Source organism: Pongo pygmaeus, chromosome 10 (assembly GCF_028885625.2).
Source record: "Pongo pygmaeus isolate AG05252 chromosome 10, NHGRI_mPonPyg2-v2.0_pri, whole genome shotgun sequence".
Classification (NCBI taxonomy): Eukaryota; Metazoa; Chordata; class Mammalia; order Primates; family Hominidae; genus Pongo; species Pongo pygmaeus.
The window spans coordinates 53,742,608-53,764,950 of NC_072383.2; the positions used below are offsets into that span (position 1 = coordinate 53,742,608).

Below are 22,343 nucleotides of genomic sequence, written 5' to 3' on the forward strand. Positions count from 1 at the left end.
CGAGTCCCTTGCTCGTACTTGTTGGTGACAGCGCCCAAAGAGACTAGCCTTTCTCCAGAGGATTGGTGGATGAGTGCACATATAGCCCACCCTCGAAGGTAGGCGGGTAATCGAGCTATTGGCTGGAGCCCCGCCCCAGGGCGAGGAGGAGAAGGAGGGGCAGGAGGGTTTGGTTGAGCTGCAGCTGTTTGTCTGTTCGACACAGGCTTGGGGCCGACGGGGGAGACGGAGCCCCAGGTACCGAGCTGATGGAGCCCAAAGGGCAGGGGCGGAAGCGCCCGGGAGATGAGAGCAGCCTGGCCTGAGAGCGGAGGCGGGTCTGGTCCTAAGTGAGGGGTTAGAGTGGCCCACCGGAGAGGGGAGAAGGGGGCCGGGCCCCTGCAGGCCTAATGGGGGCGCTGAGGAGGGGACTGGACGGGCTGGGACCCCGAAGTTGGTGAGTCGGGAAGGCGGCTGGGCTGTGGCGGCGGCCAGGCCGAGGGCCGGGCGCTGGAGGCCCAGAGCTTGAGTGAGGGCAGGGGCAGGCCTCATTAAGCAGCGCTGAAGAGGGAGGAGCTGGGGAAAGGGACAGGGCAGCGGGTGAGGTAAGCCCATTTGCCGGGAGGTGAGGAGGGGTCAGACCTGTCGCCCGAGCCCCGGGGGTGACTGGGGCTGGGTCCCTGCAGAGAGGTTCATTGGAAGGGCCTGAGAAGGGTTCTTAGTTGGGTAAGAAGCGTTCTTTTCAGGGAAAGTGCCTATTGTAAAAAGAACTGAGGGTGCTATGGTGTTGAGCTGAGAGAGATTTGGGTTCAGTGAGGGAGAACTGGGGAAAATGAAGAAGGCTGTATTAATCTAGAAGACTAAGGTAGTTGAAGTAATGGAAGCAGGGCCTGGTATCAGTTATGGGAACTTCTGGGAATGCTGAAGGGTGAGCTGGAGGCTCTGGGTCTTGGGAGTACACACTCTTTTGTTCGCTTTAGTGTTTAGATGTGGTAATTTGAAGCTTTTTAAAACTCCCAGGGTAGGGATGAAGATCAAAGTAATTTTTTTTCCCATGACTGTTGGCTGCTCCAAACTCAGCCCCTACACTTTCTCCTGGCCTCATAGCTGGTCTATACTGCAGTCTGTTTCTTAACTTACTGTTTCATGTCCTATGAAAGAGCTAAGAAGTTGGACTGGGGGCATGTTTTGTCCACTTCTTTCCCACTTAATAATGTGGTCTATAGTGAATACCATGTCTCCTAGAACTGAGAATCTATTTCATATCTATTTCATTATCTACGTGGGAAAGGGGCTTAGAGATCCTTAGCCATAAGGAGATCTTCTGATCATAGTTGGTGAAACTTTTGTGGGACTAGACTCGACTTGGGTATTTCCCAGGCAGGTAATGGAGTTAACAGGTCCGAAACTATGAGGTGATATCACTGAGGAAGAGATTTGGGGAAGAGTGAGAAATTCCATTTCAAAAGCTTGGCATCACCGCTTGTTCTTTGTCTACTTCAAAAGCCCAGATTTCTGTACTGTTAGAAAGTTGGGTCAAACTATGAAGTATCTGGGGAAGATGATGAGTAGAGAAAAAGATACGGAGGTGCAGTAGCCCACGCCTGTAATCCCAGCGCTTTGGGAGGCTGAGACAGGAGGATCAGTTGAGCCCAGGAGTTCAAGGGTGCAGTGAGCCATGATCTTGCCACTGCACTCCAGCCTGGGCGACAGAATGAGACCCCGTCTCCAAAAAAAAAAAAAAAAAAGAAAGAAAAAGATTGCCAAAGCAGAGGAGTGGAGTACCCTCCTCCCCACATATTTTCAATGGTTTGCTAGCCTTCTTAGTCCCTCATAGATTGGAGCCTACTGGATTTTCCCTTACTGTACTTCCTCCTTTTCCGCTTCTCTACCAATATATTTTATCACTACATTTCTTTCTTTTTTTTTTGAGACGGAGTCTCACTGCAACCTCCACCTCCCAGGTTCAAGAGATTCTCCTGCCTCAGCCTCCCAAGTAGCTGGGACTACAGGTGTGCGCCACCACGCCCAGCTAATTTTTGTATTTTTAGTAGAGACAGGGTTTTACCATGTTGGCCAGGATGGTCTCAATCTCTTGACCTCATGATCCGCCCGCCTCGACCTCCCAAAGTGCTGGGATTACAGGCATGAGCCACCACACTGGCCATCACTACATTTCTTAATTACAAAAGTTAATAGGTACATATTTTAAAATATAGAAGCTGTACAGCAGTTTAAGAAGTATAAATCCTCCCACACATACCTTACTCATATTTCATTTAGGAAGGTCAAGGATCAGAGACAGCAAATCAGACTAATCTTGCTTTGCTTTGGGGGATGTGTCACAAAAGGCAATTCTGTTTTCATGTTCTCATCAAACTCTAGTCTTATTCTTTCTACAGTTTTCCCTTCTGGGATGATACTCTGTTATCTATTGTGTTCCTTTCACAGTTCGTTTTGTCTTCTACCAAGTCCGACAAGCAGAGGGCTGTACTGTGTGTTATTCACCTTGAGTACACACACACACACACCTCCGCCAAGTTGTGTGCTGGGTGTCGTAGGAAGCGCCCAAAGAGATGGAACAGAACTTTATGGGGAGAAAGGATCATTTTGTTTGGGATAATTGTTGGCATCTCTGCTAAAGAAAGGAATTTCAGACCCTTATCTCAAATTCATGGTCTCTGGATGTTCATGGTCTCTGCATGTTCACATTACTTGACTATCCCTTTCTTATCCATGATGATGATGGTTATCCTAAGAGGCCTCTGTATTTTTCTTTTCTTTTCTTCTATTTTTAGAGACAGGGTCTTGCTCTGTCACTCAGGCTGGAGTACAGTGTGTGTCTTTCTGTAGGGATCTGAGAAGCTCCAAGCTTAACTGGATTTGAAGTCGGTTTTCCTCTAAATCTCAGAGTCAGAGTACAGCTGGGGCATTTCATACTACCACCTTATTAATTGAATTTGTCCTTACTAGCTTTAAAAGCCCTCTGTCGGCCGGGCACGGTGGCTCATGCCTGTAATCCCAGCACTTTGGGAAGCTGAGGTGGGTGGATCACGAGGTCAGGAGATCAAGACCATCCTGGCCAACTTGGTGAAACCCTGTCTCTACTAAAAATACAAAAATTAGCCAGGTGTGGTGGTGCGCGCCTCTAGTCCCAGCTACTTGGGAGGCTGAGGCAGGAGAATAGCTTGAACCCAGGAGGCAGAGCTTGCAGTGAGCGGAGATTGCGCCACTGCACTCCAGCCTGGGCGACAGAGCGAGACTCCGTCTCAAAAAAAAAAAAAAAAAAAAAAAAGCCCTCTGTTGTACCCAGCCTTTGTATAGCGCCCATTGGAAACCTCGGTTATTTCCCCCAAGGAACTTTTCTCATCTGCAAGCGAGTCCTAGAGACAGTTGTGTAGGAGTATGTGTGTGTGTTTTTAGATGGAGTTTCACTGTTGTCACCCAGGCTGGAGTGCAATGGCATGATCTCGGTTCACTGCAACGTCTGCCTCCTAGGTTCACGCGATTCTCCTGCCTCAGCCTCCAGAGTAGCTGGGATTACAAGTGTGCACCACCACGACTGGCTAATTTTTGTATTATTAGTAGAGACGGGATTTGACCATGTTGGCCAGGCTGGACTCAAACTCCTGACCTCAGCCTCCCAAAGCGCTGGGATTACAGGAGTGAGCCACCGCATCTGGCCGTGTGTGTGTGTGTGTGTGTGTGTGTGTGTGTGTGTGTGTGTGTGTGTTTTAATCCTAATTTTTCCAACAGTTTTTTGCATCTTAAGAGAGAGTTTAGGAGTAGAATTATCAATAAGGAATTTCATACATAGACCTGGAGTTGCAAAAATATATTTGGAAAAGAGAGCTTCCCATTGCCCTTCAAGTCATACCTCATATCTTTTAAAATTTTTTTCCTGGACAATCTCTACTGCATAACATACCTCATATCTTCTAACTCTTACTTTACCTGGGAGCAAATATTGCTTATTGGTATGAATTTTACTTCTGAGAAGGAGGCATAGGGTAGAAGAAGAAAGCGTATAGTTTGCTCCCTAATCCTAAAGCATTTCAGACTAGAAGGTAAACAAAGTGTGAGACAATGAACTTATAATAAGGAAATGCAGCAGCCCTCTTGGAGGAAGGATACCATAAAACCCTACATGGTATACTCCCACTTCCCACAAGTGTTTTGGGAAAGATTTAGTCATTGACTCAACAGTAACTGAACTGAATAAGGAGCTACCCAGGTGAACAAAGTGTGTGTACATTTCTGGGCAAGGTTGTAGCTTCTGTTCAGGGACACTGGGTACCTTTTCAGAGTGTCTCCTGGTTCTGTGGTGTTATGGCTCCTTTTTTTAAACTTGGGTTTCTTAAGTCAAGAATTAATAGATAGTGGCCCAAAGCTTTTGACCAGTCAACATCAACTGAAAATTCAGCAAACTTTGTTTTTAGCTACAGTTGCCTCAGTGTTTGGGTGAGAGGGCCACATATTGGGTGTGATTAGGCCATCTGAGGCATAGTAACGGGTGACAGGAAAAGCAGTTAGCCCATGCGAGTTGCAATAGTACCTTGTGGGCAAGATCCCAAGGGGGCCCTCCATCCGAGGGAGATCACAGAGGGGCCAGGGAGAGAATTGATTCTCTGAGGCCTATTAAAAACATTCCCAAATGGGGCCGTGTGCAGTGGCACACGCCTGTAATCCCAGCACTTTGGGAGGCTGAGGCGGGTGGATCACGAGGTCAGGAGATTGAGACCATCCTGGCTAACACGGTGAAACCCCGTCTCTACTAAACAAAATACAAAAAATTAGCCGGGCGTGGTGGCGGGCGCCTGTAGTCCCAGCCAAGATCTCGCCACTGCACTCCAGCCTGAGCAACAGAGCGAGACTCCGTCTCAGGGAAAAAAAAAAAAAAACCCAAATGGAATTGAGTAAGATCTGTCCGATGGTACAGAAAGGGAGGAGCTGATTGGGGGAGAGAAGTAGAATTACTTAGCCTTAATTTAGGGAGCATTTAATGAGCACCTACTAGGGATCAGGCAGCATGCTGTGCTCTGAAGATTTTAAGATAACATAAAGAAATTCCCACTTTTAAAGAAGTTCATAGTTTAGCAGAGCAGACAGACACAATTTATATACTGTGATAATGTGATACATACTATTATAGAAATAGTCTTTTTTTTTTTTTTGAGATGGATTCTTGCTTTGTTGCCCAGGCTGGAGTACAGTGGCGCAATCTGTGCTCACTGCAACCTCCGCCTCCCAGGCTCAAGCAATTCTCATGTCTCAGCCTCCTGGGTAACTGGGATTACAAGCCTGTGCCAACATGCCCAGCTAATTTTTGTATTTTTAGTAGAGACGGGGTTTCACCATATTGGCCAGGCTGGTCTCGAACTCCTGACCTCCAGTGATCCATCTGCCTTGGCCTCTCAAAGTGCTGGGATTACAGGTGTGTGCCACCACGCCTGGCCAGAAATACAGTCTTAATACTGTGGGACACTACGGGCCTCTAGAGACTGATTAATCCTGTGGGGGAGAGGGTGATTATGTAATTTCACTGAAGTAACATTTGAGCTTGGTCTTATGAGATATATAGAATTTTGCTAGGCAGACAAGTAGGGACGGGCATTCCAATCTTACCTAGGTCAATAATAGGGAGTTTGTACTACCATGCTGATAAGAGGTAAGTATGCTTTTTGCCTCTTGGAGAAATATAAGGGAAAGGGTGCGGGATGTGGAAGGAATCTCATTTAATCCAGTGACTCATCGGGTAACACTGGATCAACAAAATTAAGAGCTGAGCCAAGTGGTAGAACTCTCATTTCAAGATTTTGGTGACTTGGGTTTAAACAGAGTTGGAGAGGGAGATGAAGGTATTTACTGGTTTCTGCTCTATCTTCCCTCACATTAATCGCAGGGCCCACCAAATTCTGCAAAAGTTACCACTTGTTTTCCTATTGCCTCCCATTGAATTGCTTCTATTTCAACTCTCCTGGCAGGGGTTGGTCAAAGACCTTTTAGAAAAGAGTAGTGATGAATTAATTCTTCTGTCAGAAGGATATGGGACTGCATCCCAGTTGCCAGGGAAGGCCTGGGTCTTCTTAATTTGTTTTTAGTCCCAAAGCAAGTACTTACCTAAACTGAATAGAGGCAGGAACTCTATCCAGTCTAAGCTCTTGATCCTGTCCTGGTGTTCTCTTTAGAGTTTAGCATTTCCTGCTTCCTTAAGAAGTATAGTGGTATAAAAGAGGCAGGAGTACCTGACTAGGAGTCCTACATTCACTGCTTAGCAGTTGGCTGTATGGTAACACTTGACAAGTTGACTAATTTTATTTTATTTTTTATTTATTTCTTATTGAGACGGAATCTCGCTCTGTTGTCCAGGCTGGAGTGCAGTCGTGTGATCTCGGCTCACTGCTACCTCTGCCTCCCAGGTTCAAGCAATTCTCGTGCCTCAGCCTCCTGAGTAGCTGGGATTACAGGCACGCACCACCACACCCAGCTAATTTTTGTATTTTTAGTAGAGACAGGTTTTCACCATGTTGGCCAGGCTGGTCTTGAACTCCTGACCTCAGGTGATCTGCCCACCTTGCCCTCCCAAAGTGCTAGGATTACAGGTGTAAGCCACCACGCCTAGCCCAAATTGACTAATTTTATGTGTCTCAGTTTCCTCACCTATAAAATACAGAGACTGGACTAAATGACCTCTAGACTGGCTCTGATCTGCCTGACTGACCTTAAGGCTGACAACTGGTACTGGGTTGGACTCCAGTGGCTATATATACCGAGAACTCTGTCTCTGTTGATAGGTGATAGACTTCTGGAGGCTTCATATGTATTTGGTTTAGGGACTCAAAGCTAACAAGTGGAAGGGGGCTTGAGGAATGGAGTCTTACTCTAGCTGGGACTGCTAAGACACTTTTACTGTTATGCCTACTTTGCTGCACTGCTTGGGAGAGCTGCCCACATTAAAGAACATCCTCCATCCCCATCTCCTGCACCTAGTGGGCTAACCCATGGTCAGGCCTCAATCCTCCCTAGTTAATGGGTCATTTTAAAAGCCATTCTTGTGGAGCTGCACTTCTTCTTTTTTTTTTTTTTTTTGATGGAGTCTTCCTCTGTTGCCCAGGCTGGAGTGCAGTGGCAAAGTCTCAACCCACTGCAGCCTCTGCCTCCCAGGTTCAAGCAATTCTCCTGCTTCAGCCTCCCAAGTAGCTGGGATTACAGGCGTCAGCCACCACACCTGGCTAATTTTTGTGTTTTTAATAGAGACGGGGTTTCACCATGTTGGCCAGACTGGTGTTGAACTCCTGACCTCAGGTGATCCGCCCACCTCAGCCTCCCAAAGTGCTGGGATTTCAGGCATGAGTCACTGTGCCCAGCAGAGCTGCACTTCTAAGGGAAGTTAAATCTGATTTCTTCTCTTCTGAGCTAAAAAGGTTGAAAGGAAGAAAAACCTGCCCCATCTCCCTTTTTTTTGCCTCAGGTTTGAAGGTAATAATCGTCATACCACTTGACTGGTTTACCAAAAAAAAAAAAAAAAAAGTATTTTTGTGGGAAAAAATGAGAATAGGAAATAAATCAATTGAATCTTATATGTATTATTTCATTTCTGTACCACAGAACTTTTGAGAGTCTATTATATTTTTTAAATGATACCCTTATAAACATGATGAGATTAAAGATCAAAGCTTAGATGTGGCTCAACAATTGCTGTGAACAGGGAAGAAGGCAGGACATATTCTTTCTTTTTCAGAGGTGGAATCTCATTATGTTGCCCAGGCTGGTCTCAAACTCCTGGGCTCAAGTGATCCTCCCGCCTTGGCCTCCCAAAATGCTGGGATTACAGGCGTGAATCACCATGTCCAGCCAGAACATACTCTTAAGGCTACATATTAGGGTACGAGGTAGTCTTTTCTAAGTCAGTAGTTACTGATCTCTGAGAATCCAAGGTTGCTTAGTAGCAAGAAAGATTGCTGACCACATCTGGGCTCTGGCTTGACTTCCCATCTCTGAGAGTTAGTGACAAAGACTTTGCAACTCAAGCGTGTCTGCAACTGTTTCCTGTCTTTACACACCCCCAGAGCTCAAGTGATATGTTTAGCCATGAGAATTCAGTCCATTCTAACTCCCACATTTTCCTATATTGTAGAGTAGTAACATTGAGGCTTAATATTCTACCCCTTGGATCACATGCTTTGAAATACATAAAAATGTGAGGGAGTAAGTTGAAAAAACCAGTAACTTTTTCTATTGTTTCTTGAGAGTATAGCATATATATGTCACCTGAAGGAAACTTGATCAGCTTATCAGCTGTCCTTTTTTTTTTTTTTTATTACGGTGTCACCTGTCTTCTCTTTTATTTATTTTTTATTTTGAGGGACGGAGTCTTGCTCTGTTGCCCAGGCTGGAGTACAGTGGCATAATCTCGGCTCACCGCAACCTCCACCTCCTGGGTTCAAGCGATTCTCCTGCCTCAGCTTCCCAAGTAGCTGGGACTACAGGTGTGTGCTGCCACACCCAGCTAATTTTTGTATTTTTTAGTAGAGACGGGGTTTCACTATATGTTGGCCAGGCTGGTCTCAAACTCCTGACCTCAGGTGATCCGCCTGCCTTGGCCTCCCAAAGTGCTGGGATTACAGGTGTGAGCCACTGCGCCCGGCCTATTTATTTATTTTTTGAGACAAGGTCTCACTTTGTGGCCCATTTGGAATGCAGTGGCATAATCACAGCTCACTGCAGCTTCAACCTCCTGGGCTCAAGTGATCCTCCCACCTCAGTCTCCTGAGTAGCCAGGATGACAGGCATGCGCCACCATGCCTGGCTAAATTTTTTTTTTTTTTTTAATTTTTGTAGAGACAAGGTCTCACTATGTTGCCCACACTTGTATTGAACTCCTGGCCTCAAGCAGTCCTCCCATCTCAGGCTTCCAAAGTGCTGGTATTATAGGTGTGAGCCACCAAGCCTGGCTATGTTTACTCTTTTAAAGTTTACCATTCTGGCCGGGCGCGGTGGCTCACGCCTGTAATCCCAGCACTTTGGGAGGCCGAGGTGGGTGGATCACGAGGTCAGGAGATGGAGACCATCCTGGCCAACGCGATGAAACCCCGTCTCTACTAAAAAATAGAAAAAAATTAGCCGTGCGTGGTGGTGGGCGCCTGTAGTCCCAGCTACTCGGGAGGCTGAGACAGGAGAATGGTGTGAACCCGGGAGGCAGAGCTTGCAGTGAGCCGAGATCGCGCCACTGCACTTCTAGCCTGGGCGACAGAGCCAGACTCTGTCTCAAAATAAATAAATAAATAAAGTTTACCATTCTGCTGGTCTGTCCTCTTTTCCTATGACACAGTGTCTATGAATACCACGTAAATATAAGATGCTTTAGAAGTAATTCATCTTCACAGATGCCTTAAGCAGCAAGTTTCTTAAATGTACACAGAACTTTGGAAGTGAATTCAAATTCTGCTCTTTGCCACTTTCACCAATTCCATTCTCCCACATAGATCCTTATAAATGGGGAAGATCCCAGCACTTTGGGAGGCCGAGGCTGGTGGATCACCTGAGGTCGGGAGTTTGAGATCAGCCTGACCAACATGGAGAAACCCCCTCTCTACTAAAAATACAAAATTAGCCGGGCGTGGTGGTACATGCTTGTAATCCCAGCTACTCGGGAGGCTGAGGCAGGAGAATCACTTGAACCCAGGAGGCGGAGGTTGCGGTGAGCCAAGATCGTGCCATTGCACTCCAGCCTGGGCAACGAGCGAAACTCCGTCTCAAAAAAAAAAGGGGGAAGCTGAGGATCAGAAAAACAAAAGGAATGAGTAGCCTAAGATCACAGTGGGTTGTGGCAAAGCAGAGAACAGAACTCGGACTTGCCTGATTCCAAAAACTTTACCAACTCTGCAGGACTGCCTCTGTCTAGGCTGGCTCTCCTCACTTTCGTGATAGCTCTATAACTTTAATGGCAGGGTTGGAGAATTCTCTGATCCCTGGAAAGCCCATCATTTGGTCCTCATCTGAATTTCATCCAGAAGTGCTTGAGTAGTAACTGTAACTATAGATTGTCCAGAAATTAAACTTATTTCCATCCCCACTAACCCATCTTTCAGTGTCAGGCCTCTCCAAAGCAGTGTTTATAAAACTTTTTTTTTTTTAATGATAACTCATAGTTATAAAAAATGAATAAATACTTAAACTGATTACATAGGGAGACCCCATCTCTACACAAAATAGGAAAAATTAGCCAGGTGTGGTGGAGGATCACTGGAGCCCAGGAGTTGGAGCCTACAATGAGCTATGATCACTCCACTGCACTGCAGCCTGGGCACCAGAAGAGTGAGACTCTCTCTAAAAATGGAAAATAAATTTTAAAATGTTATAATTAAAGATACTCATTTAAATTGAATAAATTTAGCTTTATGAAAAATTTGCTGTATCATCTTTATTTTGATCCTTTCGTCATAGGCCATTGAAAACTTAATCATAAAATGGTACATGTATATCTGAATTTTTAAGACTGACTGACCAAGGGGACTACAGAATACCCAGTAGAATCGAAGTAATTGTCATGTTCCTCTATATTAATCTAGTCTACTTTGGGACCTTGAATTCTCACCTCTCATTCTTTTGCTAACTTCCTCTTTACCCTTTAGTTCTGTCTCTCTCTTTTTTTTTTTTTTTTGTCAGAGATAGGGTCTTGTTCTGTCGCCCAGGCTGGAGTGCAGTGGTGCAATCAGCTCACTACAACCTTCAACTCCTGGGCTCGAGTGATTCTCCCACCACAGCCTCTGGAGTAGCTGGGATTACAGGCACATACCACCATGCCCAGCTAATTTTTTAAAATATTTTCTAGAGACTCAGTCTTGCTGTGTTGCCTAGGCTGGTCTCAAACTCCTCACCTCAAGCAAGCCTTCCCCTTTTATCTCCCAAACCCCTGGGATTACAGGCATGGGCTGCTCTGCCAGGCCTGTTTTTTCTCTGTACCACTTTCATATTGTGGCTGCTTCCCCGCCCCCTGTCTCCCCCCTACCCACCCCAGGTGGTGTCTTGCTCTGTTACCCAGGCTGGAGTGCGGTGGCACGATCTCGGGTTTAAGCAGTTCTCCTGCCTCAGCCTCCCGAGTAGGATTACAAACGCCGGCCACCAACCACACCCGGCTAATTTTTTTTTTTTTTTTTTTTTTTTAGACTGAGTCTCGCTGTTGCTCTGTCACCAGGCTGGAGTACAGTGGTGCAATCTCAGCTCACTGCAACCTCTGCCTCACAAGTTTAAGCAATTCACCTGCCTCAACCTCCCAAGTAGCTGGGACTACAGGCACGCACCACCACGCCCAGCTAATTTTTGTATTTTTAGTAGAGTCAGGGTTTCACCATGTTTGCCAGGCTGGTCTAACTCCTGACCTCCTGATCTGCCCGCTTTGGCCTCCCAAAGTGCTGGGATTACAGGCGTGAGCCACTGTGCCCGCCTTTTTTTTTTTTTGAGACCGAGTCTCGCTCTGTCACCCAGGCTGGAGCACAGTGGCGCATCAGCTCAGTGCACCCTCTACCTTCTGGGTTTAAGCGATTCTCCTGCCTCAGCCTCTGGAGTAGCTGGGATTACAGGTATGCACCACCACACCCAGCTAATTTTTTTTGTATTTTTAGTGGAGATGGGGTTTCACCATGTTGGCCAGGCAGGTCTCGAACTTCTGACCTCAGGTGATCCACCTCAGCCTCCCAAAGTGCTGGGATTATAGGTATGAGCCACTGCACCCAGCCTGTGGCTGCTTTTTTAGGAATATATTGATAACAACTAATATTGAGATATATTTTAATAGCTATTAGCACTATGCTAAACACATCTTTCACTTATTTGTAGCTATGAGGATGGTATTTTTTCCATTTTACAAAGGTAGAAGGTAAGGCTTAGAGAGGTAGAGAAATTCTCTTTATATCATATTAGTAATGATTAGTAGCTTAATATTTATTTAGCACGTAGTATCTATCAAATACTTAAAATACTTAAGTTATTTATATGCATTATCTCATTTAATCCTACAACACCCTTATGAAGTAGGTGCTTATAAGCCTATTATCTCATTTTACAGATGAGGAAATTAATGCACACATATATTTAGTGACTTGCTCAAGGTTCATAGCTAGTAAGTAGAGCAGAAAAACAAACCCGGAGAATTGAACTCCAGAGCCTTTATTCCTCTGCATTGCCTCCTGTATGATTTTCTGTCTTTACGATCTAGTAAGTGGGATTACTGAAATTTTTTAACCCCAGTTTAACTCCAGACCCACTAATTGTGGTGACAAAATAATGATGTTTCCCCACATATGCCATAGAGTATGATGTCTGTGAAGTCACTAGGATCTGCTTTGGAAAAGCGAAAGAGTAATTTGAACAAGCAAAGTACAACTCTCAAGCAATGCTTAGGTTTGGGAGAGAGGTTTTTGCATGCTTTGCCCACACTAACTCCCCTTTGAATTTCATAGCTCCTTTCCGCTCAGAGTCAGGATGATGAAATGTATTCAGATTTAGACAATTAGAATCTCAAAGTCCCAACTCTTCTCTCTGTTCCCTGCCCCACCAGCAGCTTTCTTAGCCCTCTTAGAGGAGTTGATTCAGTGTATTTTTTGATCAAATATTGATCACTTGCAGACTTATCCCCTATACCATCCTCTGGAGACTCCTGCATGTCTTTAGAAGGTATACCTTTCTCTGCCTCTCATTTGGAGGGCTACAGCTGTTAGGCCCCTTTGGTTTGGAGGGTAATCTAATCCTTAGGCACCAGCAAGACAGCTGCTAGTTGAGAGTAGGTCAAGCTTACTGATTCTTGATAGGCTTTCAGATTTGGAAAGATGGCAGAAACAAAGTGAAAAAAGAGTTGTTAATGAAACAAAGAGTTGATAATGAATGTGATCTGTTGGTTGTATTTCTCTCTCTTTACCTTCAACCAAAAATGAGAAAGGATAGATTTTCTGGCAATGGACCCTGGTTAGATCTTTAGAAATGTCTTATCAGGGAAACCAGTCATATATAAAGGATAGAGCAACAGCTACCCTTCTGCCCTTAGGAGTGGTGACACTTATCCCACACCCCTAGAGTGAATCTCTCATTTTGACAAAGAGCTAAGGAAAAATGAAAAGAAGGCCAGGCACAGTGGCTCACACCTGTAATATCAGCACTTTGGGAGGCCAAGGCGGGCAGATCACCTGAGGTCAGGACTTCTTAGAGTAGCCTGACCAACATGGAGAAACTCTGTCTCTACTAAAAATACAAAATTAGCCAGGCGTGGTGGCGCATGCCTGTAATCCCAGCTACTCGGGAGACTGAGGTGGAAGAATTGCTTGAACCCGGGAGGCAGAGGTTGTGGTGAGCCAAGATTGTGCCATTGCACTCTAGCCTGGGCAACAAGAGTGACATCTCAAAAAGGAAAAGGAAAAGAAGAGCACAGCACCAGGATGCCAAGGAGATACTGGGGATCTGGGGTACCTGTGGGTGGATCTGGATATTCTTCAGGCCAACTAAAGGTTGATCACTTTGTGTGACTCAAACAAAAAACCTTGACGACCTGGTGGGGAATTACTGGGGAATTAAAAACTCTCAGTTTTCGGTCTCTCTATTTCAGCTCCCTTGGCAGTTAGAGATTATGTGGTAGGGCAGACTCCAGAAGCAGTTCTTATTTTGCTCTTCCCAACTCTTACCACTGAGGATCAGCTAGCTGCCTGGGACCTTCTCAGAGGTATAACCTGTCAATAGCAGATGACTGCAAGAGCTAAGTCCTCATAGAAGCAAGGAGATGAAGAGATTCTATCCTTCTCTGAAAAGCGATTGCAGCTTCAATGGACGTATGTCTAATTTTATTCACTTTTTTTTCTTGCAGGAGTGTTGAAGCCTGGAAATCCCCTCCCCTTCCCCCTCCCCCCTTTACAGCATCCCCCTCCCTCCACCCTTTCCCACTCTGATAATCTGGCCATGACTAGCAGAAGCACAGCTAGGCCCAATGGGCAACCCCAGGCCAGCAAAATTTGCCAGTTCAAATTGGTCCTGCTGGGAGAATCTGCAGTGGGAAAGTCAAGCCTGGTATTACGTTTTGTCAAAGGGCAGTTCCATGAGTACCAGGAGAGCACCATTGGAGGTGAGTGGCTTGGGGTAATAGGAGATTGAATGTTTGGTAAGGGTTTTTTTTTTTTTTTAGATGGAGTCTTGCTCTGTTACCCAGGCTGGAGTGCAGTGGTGCAATCTTGGCTCACTGCGACCTCTGTCTCCCAGGTTCAAGCGATTCTCATGCCTCAGCCTCCCAAGTAACTGGGATTACAGATGCACACCATGGCGCCTGGCTAATTTTTGTATTTTTAGCGGAGAGGGGGTTTCACCATCATGTTGGCCAGGTTGGTCTCAAACTCCTGACCTCAGGTGATCTGCCTGCCTCAGCCTCCCAAAGTGCTGGGATTACAGGCGTGAGTCATCGCGCCTGGCCGGTAAGGCTTTTGAAAAGAGATATAAGACCTGATTATGGAGCTGGCCCTCTTAGTCCCATTCTTTTCCCCAGAAATGGAAACCCTTTATAAAAACAGAGGCCAGGCCCAGTGGCCCACCACTTTGGGAGGCCAAGGTGGGCGGATCACCTGAGGTCAGGAGTTCGAGACCAGCCTGCCCAACATGGCGAAATCCTGTCTCTACTAAAAATACAAAAAATTAGCCGGGCGTGGTGGCAGGCGCCTGTAATCCCAGCTACTCGGGAGGCTAAGGCAGGAGAATCACTTGAACCCGGGAGGCGGAGGTTGTAGTGAGCTGAGATCACACCACTGCACTCCACCCTGGGAGACAAGAGCGAAACTCCATCTCCAAAAAAAATAAATAAATAAAAATCTAGTAAAATAGGCTGGGCATGGTGGCTCACACCTGTAATCCCAGCATTTGGGAGGCCGAGGCAGGCGGATCACTTGAGGCCAGGAGTTCGAGACCAGCCTGGCCAACATGGTGAAACCCCCGTCTCTACTAAAAATACAAAAATTAGCTGGTTGTGGTTGGCACGTGCCTGTAATTCCAGCTACTCAGGAGGCTGAGGTAGGAGAACTGCTTGAACCCAGGAGATGGAGGTTGCAGTGAGCCAAGATTGCGCTATTGCACTCCAGCCTGGGTGACTAGAGCGAAAATCTGTCTCAAAAAAACAAAACAACAACAACAACAAAGATTAGCCAGGCATGGTGGCACACGCTTGTAATCCCAGCTACTTGGCAGGCTGAGGCAGGAGACTCGCTTGAACCCACGAGGCGGAGGTTGCAGTGAGCCAAAATCATGCCAGTGCATTTTATCCTAGGTGAAGGAGCGAGACTGTTTCAAAAAAAGAAAAAATCTGGTAAAATAGAGGCTGGAACTAATGCAAAATACAAAGGGTGTCTGTCTTTCTCATCTTTGCTACCTTTTCCCCACTACTACCCCAAAATAGGGTGCTAATTCAATAAAGGATCTTTTGTGAGAACTTCATATTATTCCTTCCCGTTGTTATTTTTATTTATTTATTTATTTATTTTTGAGACGGAGTCTCATTCTGTTGCCCAGACTAGAGTGCACTGGTGCAATCTTGGCTCATTGCAACTTCTGCCTCCCAGGTTCAAGTGATTCTCGTGCCTCAGCCTCCTGAGCAGTGGAGATTACAGGCACGCACCACCATGCCCAGCTAATTTTTGTATTTTTAATAGAGACAGGGTTTCACCGTGTTGGCCAGGTTGGTCTCGAACTCCTGACTTCAAGTGATCCACCCGCCTCGGCCTCCCAAAGTGCTGGGATTACAAGCGTGAGCCACCGTGCCTAGCCTCTTTCCCCTTTTTATTAGTCATCTTGGAAATGTATTCCTGGACCTGCAGCAGATTATATGAAAAAGTAACAGCCAAATAATATTGATAATGATGGGACTTGCCATCAGGCTTTAAAATCTTTTAATTCTTTTTTTTTTTTTTTTTTTGGATACTGAGTCTCACCCTGTTGCCCAGGCTGGAGTGCAGTGGTGCAGTGGTTGCCCACTGCAACTTCCGCTTCCCCAGTTCAAGCACTTCTGCTGCCTCAGCCTCCCAAGTAGCTGGAATTACAGGCGTCCATCACCACGCCTGGTTAACTTTTGTGTTTTTAGTAGAGGCGGGGTTTCACTATGTTGGTCAGGCTGGTCTCGAACTCCTGACCTCAAGCCATCCACCTGCCTTGGCCTCCCAAAGTGCTGGGATTACAGGCGTGAGCCACTGTGCCCAGCCAATCCTCTAATTAATTCTTTTGTTTGTTTGCATTTGTTTGTTTGTTTTTTGAGACGGAGTTCCGCTCTTGTTGCCCAGGCTGAAGTGCAGTGGCACCATCTTGGCTCACAGCAGCCTCCACCTCCCAAGTTCAAGGGATTCTCCAGCCTCAGCCTCCCGAGTAGCTGTGATTACAGGTGCCCACCACCACGCCTGGCTAATTTTTGTATTTTTAGTAGAGACGGGTTTTGCCATGTTGGCCAGACTGGTCTCGAACTCCTGACCTCAGGTGATCCACCCGCCTCCACCCCCGCCTCCCAAAGTGCTGGGATTACAGGCGTGAGCCACCGTGCCCAGCCCAATCTTCTAATTAATTCTTGATGTGACTTTTATCTGAAGCTGTTTTCTCTGTCATTTGTTATTCTCCTATTTTGGTTAGAAGGATGACTCGTATAAGTGCCAGTTCTTCTATCCCTCTTAGTTTATGATGTACCCCCATTCCTTAGCCAGCGACATCTCTGGCAGGAAGGACATAGCCAAGGGCAGTCTTAATCCTGGTTCCAAGACTTACATGTAAGGAGAACTCAAAACCTTTTCCTGTAGCTGACTACCCTGGGTGGTGACTGGTCTTAGTGTAGGGCAGTTATATTTTGAAGGGGGGTGGGATGTTCCCATTCATCCTCCCACTTACAGCATCTTCCCCTCCATTCTCTCATCCATAGCGGCCTTCCTCACCCAGTCCGTTTGTCTAGATGACACAACAGTCAAGTTTGAGATCTGGGACACAGCTGGGCAGGAGCGATATCACAGCTTAGCCCCCATGTACTACAGGGGTGCCCAAGCTGCAATCGTGGTTTACGACATTACTAATCAGGTAAGTGAGCTAAGAAGACTGTCGTTGTTGGCCAGGCATGGTGGCTCACGCCTGTAATCCCAACACTTTAGGAGGCCAAGGCGGGAGGATCATGAGGTCAAGAGATTGAGACCATCCTAGCCAACATGGTGAAACCCCGTCTCTACTAAAATTACAAAAATTAGTTGGGCGTGGTGGTGTGCGCCTGTAGTCCCAGCTACTCGGGAGGCAGGAGAATCGCTTGAACCCAGGAGGCGGAGGTTGCAGTGAGCCGAGATCGAGCCACTGCACTCTAGCCTGGGCAACAGAGCAAAACTCCGCCTCAAAAAAAAAAAAAAGACTGTCCTTGCTTATATTTAGAGGAGTTAGTTTGGGGCAGAGGGTAGGGGGGCAGAAAACGGGTTCTTGAAATAGCAAACGAGTACAAATTATGCTTCCAAGTGCTAAGAAGACAGATAATGAATTATCAGAGACCTGTGGTTTCACTGAGGGAAGACCACCTAGAAGAGGTGAATTTTGAGACTTTTTGAATTTTGAATTTTAAAAGGTGATGGATATGGATTGGCAGTCATTCCAGCCTACTCATTCTCTTATGTTTTCCTAGGAAACCTTTGCCCGAGCAAAGACATGGGTGAAAGAACTACAGCGACAGGCCAGTCCTAGCATCGTTATTGCGCTGGCAGGGAACAAAGCTGACCTGGCCAACAAGCGTATGGTGGAGTATGAAGTAAGATGGCCCGTGGAGTTCCTCTCTAACACTTCCTCTGTTCCTGGGACCTCTTTTTTTCCAAACCAGCCCTCTCTGAAAATGTCAACTGAGGACATTCATTGTCTCATTCCCCAGTTCTACACCAAGTTAAATACAGCAACACTGTAACCCTAATGACAGCCAGGAGATTTTCAGAGGAGTCAGGAGAAAACTCCAGAGCAGAGGGTTAGGGAAGTACCAGCTGTGGGGGTACCAGTGTGAAAACAGGAAGGAGGGAGCAATTAAATTTGTGGTAAGGGACTATTCAAGTGTCAGAACCCAAAAGCCTCCAACTAACTTACCCTCTCCCCTATAATTAAGCTTTCTGACATTTGTGTGTTGGACTGAGTGGACATGGGGTCATCTTGAGGGAGTTGTCATTAAATTATGCATCTAGGCTAGCTGGCTGGAAGGGGTATTAATTAAGCGGAGGGAACCTAGGATTTTGCCTAGCTGTTGTGCTGCATGAGAGTGGAAAGGCAATACTCATTCCCACCCTACGTTCTGAGCACTAATACACCCCACTCCTTGCAGGAGGCCCAGGCATATGCAGATGACAACAGCTTATTGTTCATGGAGACTTCAGCCAAGACGGCTATGAACGTGAATGATCTCTTTCTGGCAATAGGTAAGGTCAGAACATCCTGAGGTCTTCCTTTTTCCCTCGTTTATAGGCAAAATTATAGCTAACCCAAATCAAGGATAGGTGTGAGTATCTCCTTTTGCAAAAACTTTAGGTATGGAAATAACTTTCTGTTGTGACCTCCATCCTTGGCTGCAGCTTTAGCTCCCTTGTCTTCAGTGTGTAAGTTTGCCGGCCAGGCGTGGTGGCTAACACCTGTAATCCCAGCATTTTGGGAGGCCGAGGTGGGCGGATCACGAGGTCAAGAGATCGAGACCATCCTGGCCAATGTGGTGAAACCCCGTCTCTACTAAAAATACAAAAATTAGCTGGGCGTAGTGGCACACACCTGTAGTCCCAGCTACTTGGGAGGCTGAGCCAGGAGAATCACTTGAACCCGGGAGGTGGAGGTTGCAGTGAGCTGAGATTGTGCCACTGCACTCCGTCCTGGCAACAGAGCGAGACTCCATCTCAAAAAAAAAAAAAAAAAAAAAAAAGATTGCAAATAGTCAACCCTCCCATCTTCAGAACATTCTTTTAATCTCTCAAATTCTCCCTTTTCCCCAACTCAGTAGCCGTTTTTGGGGGGTGGAGGCAGAGGGGTAGGGAGGTAAAGTCTACCATACTTTGTTCTCTTCTCTTTTTATCTCTAGCTAAGAAGTTGCCAAAGAGTGAACCCCAGAATCTGGGAGGTGCAGCAGGCCGAAGCCGGGGTGTGGATCTCCATGAACAGTCCCAGCAGAACAAGAGCCAGTGTTGTAGCAACTGAGGGGGTGGCTAGCAGCAAACAAGTATGGAGCTAGCACAAAAGCTAAGAAATAACCTCCATCCCTACCCCTCAGCACACAGTCCCTACGGTAACAGCACACTGAGCCCTGGCTCCCAAGGGCTGCCTCCTGACAGCTCCGTCATGGCACTTTTTAACGCTTCAGCAACCAACACCAGGCAGCTGTTGCCACTGGCCTCCTACCCCCTACTCTGGGGCTTGGGGGTCAACTCCCCCCAGGACTTACCTTCCAAAACAAACTTTCTTCACTTTGTATTATAGGTACAAGACAGCGACTTACTTATCTTTTCTCCTCCTCCCTAGTGTTCATCCCCATTTTTTCAGAAAACACTTCTGACTCCTGTCCCTTCCCCTTCTGCTTTTGGTCAATCCCTGTTCTTGAGCCTCTTTTCTCCTCTCCCCAGGATGCAGAAAGTGGTGAACCCAGGAGCTGAGGAAGGAGGTTTCCAGTTCATATACATTAAGGGCCCTGGGGGAGAATAAAGCTCAGAGCAGGAGGGAGTAAGGAAACATTTCCTTTTTGTTTTTATTTGGTTGGAGTTTCTCATATTTGAAAACATTGTGGTATCCATGAGTTGGCCTTGTGGAGGGTGTTCCTAGGTAGAGGTGAGAATGGGGAGGCAAGCTCTCAGGCACCAGGCAGGAGGTGCCTTGTAAGCTAACTGGGCGGAGGTGGAGGTGCAGTGTCATCTGTGGCTCTGTAACTCCTCAAAGGCCCAGTTTCCCCTCACGCAGCCTCTTGGGTAGCGTTTCCCCTATCGTGGGGATTGGACCCCAGAGTCTTCCAAAGAATCTTCACTGGTTGCCTGCATCTTTGGCTCTGCTGTGATCTGATTGGAGGAGGGACAGTTTCTGGTACCCATCCTCTGATTTATACATATGCATTTTTTCCCCTCTGGCCTTTAGATGGCCTCAGCCCCAGCCACCATATACCCCTGCAGTTTGCACTTTAATTGATGGTAGTTCAGTTGGGGTACTTGTTTTATGGAAGTTTTGATTGATTTACTTGCCCTCCCACCTTCTTTTTAATTCAATGAAATCTGAGGTTAATACGAGGTTCGAGGAGAGGTTATAGATAAAACTACCAGTGGCAGCTACTCAAGTCCTATCTCCACTGTTAGCTTCCTCCCACTCTAATTCTTAACCTATATTCTTGCCAAGCTAGCTATTGAGTATAGGTTTGCCTTTCCTGGAGAATTAACTGAGCAACTGGGGAGTGTCTCAGGATAGCACAGGCCAAGGTAGGGGAGTAAAAAGGAGGTCAGGCAAAAGGGAGGAGTTTTCTATCCTTTCCCAGGTTTCACACTCGATTTGATATCCATTACCATGTCTTTTCTACTTCCTTGTAAATAGGTATGATCTTTATTCCCACTGTACAGTCTGTTCTATCCTCTGCCTCCCATCAGGCCCTGTTTCTTTGCTCCTTTGTTAATATCTTGAATTTAGTCCCTCCATCCTTAATCCCCCCATCCCTCCCCATCATGCAACCAGTGGTTTAATCCATGTACCAATAGGGGCTAGTACCACAGAGGCCTCCTGTGGTGCCCTCATATCATACCACCTGTTCCTGTGGAGAGGGAATGACCGGCACTGAAGGTACCTTACAACTGGCTCATATTATCAGAGGACCTTGGTCCTTTCGAAATCTCTAGTCTCTTTTCATATCCCTCATCAGGTGTTTTAAGATGTCTCTGAGAAGCCATCAAGGCAAAAGAGAACTTTTAAGTTGCTTGTTCCAGTCTGGAGTTTTGGGAAAGAAAGAAAGAAAGGAAAGGTCACAGTGACCTAGGATTGGAACCTTCCTGCCCTTTTGGCTTGCAGACTGCCTTCTATCCCAGAACAGCTGAGAAATCTATGAAGCTGAGATTCTGAAGGACCCAGCTTAGGTTCTTCCACTTAGGCCTCAATTCCCTTCCTTTTCCAGGGGCAGCCTTAGTTCCCATGGCCCTGAAACACACATTTCCCCCTTCCTTTCCCAGAAGCCACTGGCCCCCCAAAGCACCCAGTGCATCCTTTTTACAAGTGGAAGAACTAGGATGGCTTTCTAAAGTCTCCTAGAAATGAAGTTCTTTCTCTGTGCAGCTTTACTCCTTGGAGCAGGAGTGAAGATGTTTCATTGTCTTGGGGCTGGGAAACCACTTCCCCAGGCTTCTCCCTCCCCCACCGCCATAGGAACAGGATTTGGCCTTAGCTTCTGGGCCTATCGGCTGCCTTCCCTCTACTTCCTACCACCTCCTCTGCCTTCCTTTGTGCTCTATTGGGCTTGGGGATCTTAGTTGTTTTTTTTTATTTCCCAGCTCATTTTTTTCTTCTGGTCGGTTTTTTTAAGGAGGGGTGTTGTGGTTTTTTGTTTTTGTTTTGCTTCTAAGAAAGCATTTGCCTTTATTCGTCTCCCAGCATAACAATCGTGGTAACAGAATGCGACTGCTGATTTACCGATGTATTTAATGTAAGTAAAAAAAGGAAAAAAAGAAAAGGACATTGGAGTGTTGCTTTTTTTAATTTTATTATTATTATTATTATTATTATTATTTTTGCTATTTGTTTGTCAGGTACTAGGAATTTGGAAGAAAGGATACTCAGTAATGTTTTACTGAATCAGAAACACACCTTTCCCTGCATCTTGATACGTCCTTATTTCCTTTAATCTTTTCTTAAACATCTAGTTTAGAAAATAGCTCTTCTATTGCTATTTAATCACCCCTCTTCTAAGGCCACTAGATTGTTCATCAAATCAAACCCTATTATATCTTTTTAGGCCCTCTTAACAGAATGTATATGTGTAGGGTGTGGTCTATGGATCTTTGGGCCCACTGTTGAGATTGGAGGGAGGGATGCTATTTGAAGTAGTATACAAAAATGTATGTGCATATTTTTTTTTTTTCGAGACGGAGTCTCTGTTGCTAGGCTGGAGTACAGTGGCATGATCTTGGCTCACAGCAATCTCCGCCTCCCAAGTTCAAGTGATTCTCCTGCCTCAGCCTCCTGAGTAGCTAGGATTACAGGCACGCACCAACACACCCAGCTAATTTTTGTATTTTTAGTAGAGACGGGGTTTCACCATGTTGGTCAGGCTGGTCTCGAACTCCTGACCTCGTGATCCACCCACCTCGGCCTCCCAAAGTGCTGGGATTACGGGCGTGAGCCACTGCACC

At 46.2% G+C, this 22,343-nt stretch overlaps 1 protein-coding gene across 1 annotated transcript; it reads left to right on the plus strand.

Annotated features, from left to right (window-relative positions):
• The first annotated feature begins 110 nt into the window (after positions 1 to 110).
• RAB5B (RAB5B, member RAS oncogene family) lies at positions 111 to 21,667 on the plus strand. Its single transcript, XM_054442007.2, has 6 exons — positions 111 to 237; positions 13,832 to 14,086; positions 16,901 to 17,052; positions 17,636 to 17,758; positions 18,314 to 18,407; positions 19,055 to 21,667. Exons 2-6 carry the CDS (start codon positions 13,924 to 13,926, stop codon positions 19,168 to 19,170), a joined length of 648 nt encoding a protein of 215 aa, XP_054297982.1. The 5' UTR covers positions 111 to 237; positions 13,832 to 13,923; the 3' UTR covers positions 19,171 to 21,667.
• The last annotated feature ends 676 nt before the right edge of the window (positions 21,668 to 22,343 follow it).

Bases quoted from the DNA above. Each gene is read 5' to 3' on its own strand.
- RAB5B (XM_054442007.2), top strand. From the start codon at position 13,924: ATGACTAGCAGAAGCACAGCTAGGCCCAATGGGCAACCCCAGGCCAGC. The intron at 14,087-16,900 runs GTGAGTGGCTTG...TCTCATCCATAG, and splicing joins CCAGGAGAGCACCATTGGAG to CGGCCTTCCTCACCCAGTCC. The intron at 17,759-18,313 runs GTAAGATGGCCC...CACTCCTTGCAG, and splicing joins AGCGTATGGTGGAGTATGAA to GAGGCCCAGGCATATGCAGA.